At 54.3% G+C, this 7,309-nt stretch overlaps 1 protein-coding gene across 1 annotated transcript in view; it reads right to left on the reverse strand.

Annotated features, from left to right (window-relative positions):
• TMEM164 (transmembrane protein 164) overlaps positions 1 to 4,815 on the reverse strand; it is a 161,823-nt gene extending 157,008 nt beyond the window's left edge. The window contains exons 1-2 of the mRNA XM_030835750.2: positions 4,666 to 4,815; positions 3,274 to 3,943 (exon numbers count right to left, since the gene is read on the reverse strand). Coding sequence (XP_030691610.1) covers positions 3,274 to 3,663 — 390 coding nt within the window. The 5' untranslated portion in view covers positions 3,664 to 3,943; positions 4,666 to 4,815. The remainder of the gene's footprint in view (positions 1 to 3,273; positions 3,944 to 4,665) is intronic.
• Positions 4,816 to 7,309: the final 2,494 nt, after the last annotated feature.

A 7,309-nucleotide genomic window follows, 5' to 3' on the forward strand; every position in this document is an offset into this window, starting at 1 on the left:
ACTGTCCTTGTTACAAACTTACACTGGCTCTGAGGAACAAGGCCTTTCTATAAAGCCATAATTGAGTCGGCCTGTTGAGAGACACACATCAGAAATGCCTCTGCTAAGCTCCCGCTTTCATTTCAGCTAATGTCTCCCTTTCCTTATTGGGACCTCTGAACTCCACAGAACTCACTGCCATAGTATGGCCTAACTCAGCTAATTCACTTGCCAAAGCATTTCTTTGTACTCAACATCTCCCCTGTGGAATACACACAGTCACAGGAAACATTTTAACAACCCCCTCTCCAGGCTCAAGCTTATCTAGCATAACCCTAAAGAAGATAATGCATGTGAAAGTGTCTTATAAACAGTTAAAAGCTAGATAAATGTAAAGTATTACTAACCATACTTACTACCATTAGTCATTGCTGTAACCGAGTCAAAATTGTTTCCAACCATCTGTTGTTAAATTTCTTTTAAGGACTCACATGAACTTTTAAAAATCCATACATCCCTGCTTCCCAGGAAGAGCCACAGGTAAGGTATGGAATGTTGGATTCATCACAGGCTAGGTCCCCCACTGGGCCGGAAGTTACTATTTAAATGACACAAAGCAGTGACTTAGGAGTAAAGGACAAAGCAGTACAATCCTGCTCTGGCCCAAGAATTCCTCAGCCTGACTCTGTTCTTTGTACCCCACCCTCTAGCTTCAGAGTTTAAGCTAAGCACAGGACAACAGCAAAAGCACAAGTAACAGGAATCAGTCCCTAGTTCCCCAAACATCTGTCTCTCTGCAGCTGTCAGCCTCGAGTGCCAACATCATCTACGTGTGTCCCTAAGGGTGGCCTGGTCATGTGTACTTTACGGGGAAGACACAGGGAGCAAAAGATGAACGAAGATGAACAAGGCCACCTGAAATCGGAAAGGAGGCCAAAAGCATTTCTAGAATAGGTCTCTGTGGCATCCCCGGACTCTGCTTATGAAGAAAAGAATCACAGAACATAGGCTGTCAAGAGCTAGGAATGCAACTCTGCCTCGTTTTGCAGCTGGGAGAACTGAGACCCAGGAAAAGTACTTTCCCCAAAGTCACACAACTAATTAATGCCAGAATGGAGTCTCCAGTGTCTTCTAAAAGCCTCTAAAACCCTCTGCACTAAAAACCGTGGTGCTGGACTTCCCTGGTGGCACAGTGGTTAAGAATCCGCCTGCCAATGCAGGGAACACGGGTTCGAGACCTGGTCCGGGAAGATCCCACATGCCGTGGAGCAACTAAGCCCGTGCACCACAACTACTGAGACTGCACTCTAGAGCCCACGAGCCACAACTACTGAGCCCGCGTGCCACAGCTACTGAAGCCTGCGTGCCTAGAGCCCGTGCTCCACAAGAGAAGCCACCGCAGTGAGAAGCCCGCGCACTGCAACAAAGAGTAGCCCCCGCTCGCCGCAACTAGAGGAAAGCCCACGCACAGCAACGAAGACCCAACACTGCCCTAAATAAATAAATAAATAACTTTATTAAAAAAAAAAACATGGTGCTGCCAGGTTTGATGTAATCACACCAGCAGCAGCCCCAGTCAGGCTGAATTTAGTTCTTTGTTGACCTTCTACGTATGTGGTTGTCAGAGGCCTCAAGACCCCTTTGTAGAAAAGGCACCCTCTGACCCTCACCACCTGCCAACCAAAAAAAAGCTCTCCTGTCCCAAGAGCCTCACATAGCAGCGGCTGAGATGCGTTGTTTCCTTTCATTAACAAAAAGCCCATTCATCAAAAAAAGGAAAGAAAGAGGACAGGCTCAAATTTACACAGAAGGTCTAGCTGGGAGAGCCCTGGGTTTCCTGTGAATGGCATCACTCCCCAAGAAGTCCTCTTTGGAAAATGCTACCCACTCCCACTCTGCTGGATGCTTATAGCCATCCCATCCATAAGAGCTGCTTTATTCCAAAGTTGTCTACACCTCCTTGCCACATCTGCAAGACTGGAAGGGGTTTGTGGCCATTCACATTTTACAGACTGGGAAACTGAGGCTAGGAAGCTGCCATCAAAGGAGTTCCTAGAACACAGAGCTAGCAAGCATGCCGGCCACAAGCAGGCGGCGCCATGCCCATCAGCATCGGCCTCTCCCCAGAGACCGGCCTGCCATTCCGCAAAGAGGGTAGATTACCTTTCCAACCCGGAAGGCTAATTCATCTTTTGGCTGCAGGCGAGCGACCTCCCATCCCTGGGCTCCACCAGGCCTTTAAAATGGAGATAAGCATCTCGACCTCCTGCCCCACAAGGGGTTATCACAAGGCTCCTGAGAATAACCTTCTACAAATATAAAAGCAATCAAGATGCTAATGACAGGTTTCAAAACTGTCCCTGGATAAAACACACCAGGTTTTCCACAGCTTGAAATCTAAAAAAGCTTTTTTTTCCCTTTCTCCTCTTCCTCCTCCTCTATGATTTTATAGTTTTAGAACATCTCTCTACACAGGCTGAGTACAGAAAGACAGTCTCGCTCTTGGTCCTCACCCAGATTATTTTTATGTATCTGGCAACTTTCCTTTTCAATCTCATTTGTTTTTCTTAGCGCCACTAATGGGAGGTAAAGAAATCAGCTGTCTGGGCACCCCTGGACCGTGACCTCAGGAGAGAGAATAAGAGTGGTAAGATGAAGAGGTTTGCAGGAAATAAATACCCTCTCACCATGGACAGAGAAAAGTTCATGAGTCTGCCTGGGGTCGGCTTCAGAGTGGTTAGTAGGAGCTTGGGGCTGCTCCAACACCGCAGAACTCAAAGGCAGACCTCACCCCAGGAGCGTAAACTCCCAAATGAAAGAGTCATTAAGAGAAACCCGTAAAAGGATTTCCCCAAAGTACGACAGTGGAGACCAGTAACCTTATGTGACCACCTCCAGGAAAGAATGTCACCAGGCCTCTGGGAAATTAACTGTGGCAGAGGTAATGGGGGAATGGGCCATGGTTCCCCACTGGTGATTCAGAAAGGGCACCTGGCTGGGGCTGGACTTCCTGCTTGTGAAAGACCAGGGCAGGCCTGGGAGGGGAGGGGTCGTGGCCCGAGTGCTAGTCTTTCCTAGTGCCCACCTCCACCGTGGAGCTGACGCATTGTGCAAAGGTAGAACAGAGCCAAGTCTGAAATCCGCACACAAACTGCCTCGCTGGAAAATCATTTGTGAGGGTCCCACTTCCCGCAGGGATGAGGTGCTCTACACTGCCACGTGTCCTGAGCACACAAATGACTCTGATGGCTGAGGCTGCCCGGGGTGGGGTGGGGGGGAAGTCAACAGACTCACATGCATCATGGTGACCAGGTGACAGGGGTTGAGCAGGTAGATGACGGTCTTGGTGGCGAACTTAAAGCCCACCTCCACCCCGAAGGTCAGGCACAGGGCTACTAAGAGCAGATTCTTGCTCAGGCTCTCTTTGCCTTCCTCTGGCCGCTGGGTCACCTGCTCTGGCTGGCAGCCACGGCCACCCCTACCGTCCTCCTTCGTCTGCCTCAGGATGTGCCGCAGGGCCACCAGGATCTCCAACAGGGCCAGGGTCAGGACCACCACACTTTCCAGCAGCCGCTGCTGCCAAGAGAGGAAGGCAGCACAGTCGGGGCCCCCATTGCCTGCAAAGCTGGGGTCCACGCCCCCATAGAGCCAGTCCAGGAGACTTTGGTAGCTATACCGGGACATGATGCAAAGTGGTTCCCCTCGACCACCGTGCAGGAAGCAAGAGCGAGATGGAACACAAGCCCAGAGGGTGGCCCGGGTGGTGGGACATGTACGGAGGGCACACCCCCGCACCCGCACCCCCCTCCGGACACCAGGGCACCTAGAGCAGGGGACGGGAAGCTACACGCGAGGCCCGGGGCAAAGTGCTGGCTCTAACTTGTCCCCACGGCTGTCTGGGGAGCCCCCCGCGCTTCTCCAGTGGCCACCAACGAGGCAGGGTGGAAACGAGCCGTTGGCCAATCTAAAAGGAAGGAGAGGAAAAAAAAAAAGGTCTCAAAGAGGCAATTGCATCGGGAATTTACGAGGCGGGGAGGGGTAACTAGCGAGGGAAGAAAAGGAGAACAGGGGCAGTAGCGAAGCAAGCAGGGGTCAGGGGAAGTCGGAGGCCGGGAGGGTCAGGGAGAGGGCCGAGGGGACCCGGCAGCGCGGCGGGAGCGAACCGGGGGCGACGGCGAGGGGACACGCGGAGGCCAGGAGGGGAGCTGGCGGGGCCGGGCAGGCGGGGAGGGCGACGGGGCTGGCGGGGACGCCGGACTCCTCGTCTCAAGCACTCGCCACAGGGGGATCGCTTACTCCTGCAACCGCGTGGCCGTCTCTGCCCGCAGCGAGCAACTTCGCCGCCGACTGGCCCCTCCGAGCCAATTTAGAGCCGTCCCTGTCCAGCCTCCCGCCCCCGGGTACACCCCCGAGCCCCCAGCTCCACCCCCCGGCCCAGACGCCCGCCCTCCGTGCAGCACCTCCCCCAGCCCGCGGCCCGCCCGGGACCTGCCCCCCTCGCGCGGGCAACGGCGGGAGGAAGCCGGGAGGGAGAGAGGGAGGGAGGGAGGGAAGGCGGGCGGGAGGCCGGGCCAGTCGGGGGCTGGGCTCCGGCCGGCCCCCTCCCTCCATCCCGGCGCCGCATCTTCCCGCGCCTCCCGCCCGGCCCCAGGGACTGACAGCCGCGCCCTTCGGGGCTCCACTCACCGGCAGTCGGCCTGCAGCCCCGGCTGGGCACTCGCTTGGATCCCCGCGCTCCCCGCGCCCGGGCACTCGGCTCCCCCGGCGGCTGCCGCGGCCGCCGCGCACGGCTCCTCCTCCCCGTCTTCCTCCCCCTGCAGCCGCCGCGCTTGCTTCCTCCTTCTTCCCCTCCCTCTCTCCTCCCCCTCGCCGCCGCCGCCGCCGCCACCTCCCCCTCCGGTTCGGCTCGGCCCCTCGGGCCGCGGCCACCCCGCCTCGCCTCCTCCCCTCTCCCGCCTCCCTCGTTCCCCCTGCCGCTCCCACCCTTCACACCTCCCACCCTCCCTCTTTGCGCCTCTCCCTCCCCTCCCTCCCCCGGGCTCAATCCCCGCCTCCTTCCCCTCCTCCCCGGCCTGCCTCGCGTTCGGCACTCGCAGAGCCTGCACGCGTGCACTGCCACCTTCTTGCACCACCGTCTACGGAATTCGCCTCCTCCGCGAAGCCGTTTGGACCGACTCCACCTCCTGCAACCCGGTTCTCCAGGGCATTTCTTTGTACACCGGGCACCTAGTAGGCGCTTAGCCAGCCCTCGCTAAGTTCTTGGGGGAATGGACGAGCCTGTCTAGTGATGAGCAGCTGGTCAAGCTTGGCTTTGGTGGGGGGGGATCTGCTGGGTGTGACCTTCTACTGTTCGCCTCTCCTCCAGTCCGCCCTGAAATAGCAGACTCGGGCGGGGCCCGGAAGGCGTCTTCTCCCACCTTTCTAGCCACAGCCCTACTCTTCAATACTAGGACGAGGTTTCTTTTCCTACTTTGCCCGGCCCTTCCCCCTCCTGCTCCGCCCCAGCGTTTCTCCTTCTAACCTCCGGACACACAGCCCACCGCTGCCGCTGCCGTCTCTGCCTCTGCCTCCCTCTCCAGGCCCTCTGTCTCCCCTTTCTCCTGCCACACCTTCGAGCTCAATCGTACTCTAGCTGGAGGAAAAGAAGCTTCCCCTGACCTCTTTCCCTCCTCCCTCTCTGCGACGGAGCAGCTGTTTCCCAACCTGAACTTGGCCGAGAGTCCTGCCACTGAAAGGCCTGCCAGGACGGTGTGGGTGTGCAGGGGCCCCAGAACTGGATAAGGGCTGCTGATTGAAACAGGAGCCCCTCTTCCCTGCTGCTTCCTACCCATAGACTGTGGTTTGCTTTTCTTTGGGCAAGGAAATGGGAAAAAGACCTTTTAAGAATCTACCTCGTGTTGGTTTAATATTTATTGAAAACTCAAAAAGAGAATATCCAGAAAAACACAGTTAGGCACCTCGCCTGGGAAACACTTTCTGGTGTTGGCTGCAAGCCAGACTCAAAACATAAAATACAATCTACTGTATTATCAGGCCATTGTCCTCCCATCCTTTCCAAGTCTGGTTTTCCCCACGTAACCTCAGAGCCAGGTAACCTTGTCTAATTCCAAGCTTTGTACAGCATCAACCATACACCTGATGCTCTCCAAGTGCTAATTAATAAAGAACAACAACAAGCAAGGATTGATTCAGCGGCTCTCCCTCCGTAGGTGTTTTGTTAAATCCTCTGCACCATAACATTAAGGATAAAGCTCCTGGCAATGACTGCAGCCTGAGACCTCAAGTTCCTATCTTCAAGGAAGTAAGAATGAGGTTGTAGCACTCAGCAAAAGGCTTCATTAATCCATGCAGAACTTCCTTGGGAATTTGGCCTAGAGGGTCCTGTGTTTGCAAGATGAGTGTCTTTAGTGACTGTAGCCAGGCCAGCTTCCTCACCTGAGGCACAAATTCCTCTCTTGCCAAATGTAGACTAGCCAAGTGTTTTGACGACTAGGATTCTAGTTCTAATTATGCCATTTACTTGCTATGTCACCTTGGGCAATTTACCTCTCTGTGCCTCAGTTTCCACCTCTCAACGGAAGGGTTATCAGTGATCTATTATCTAATTCCTAGGATTATACACATTTAAAATGAGTTGAATTATGCAGCACATTATGTAGTATCTGGTGCATAAAAAGTGCTCGATAAATGCTATCCGTTAGTTATCTTCATCCAGTTCTGCATCTGCGCTGGCAGGCCTGCATGGGTGCAGACACACTCACATTCAGTGCCCTCCCCTACATCTGCATAAACAATCCTACCCAGCCTTCAAAGCCCACGTGAAATTGCACTCTCCCTACCCCCCACCTCCAGCTCCCAGAGCTCTCTCCCTCCTCTGAACTTCAGCAGCAGTTATTGCCTGCACTACTCATTTTATTCTGAATCACATACTGCCTTCCATTGTTCTCTCATTGTTAGTTCTGTCTCCCACACTCAGATCTTTGACAGCAGGGATGGGTCTTCATCTTTTCTAACCCCCCCTCAGCACCTAGCAGAGTGGCAAACATAGTAGGCACTATGCATAGACACTGGGGGAGTGTTGTCCCCATAGGTAAAAGGCAAACAATGATTGAGCTGAAATGGTGGGTCAGATTTTGGAAACTCATAAGCTCCAGACAAATGTCCTGATCATTTCCTTGCTGGGACAACAGGCCATTGGCTTCTTGTCTCCAAACCGTAACAAGAGCACATGAACTTGGTTTTTTAAGTGGAACCTTGAAGCGCAGTGATAAGGGAACTGGGACCTTAGGGAAAGTCATCTCTCCGTGACTCCATGTACTCAGGTAAAATG

The sequence above is a fragment of the Globicephala melas genome, chromosome X, assembly GCF_963455315.2.
Source record: "Globicephala melas chromosome X, mGloMel1.2, whole genome shotgun sequence".
Taxonomy (NCBI): Eukaryota; Metazoa; Chordata; class Mammalia; order Artiodactyla; family Delphinidae; genus Globicephala; species Globicephala melas.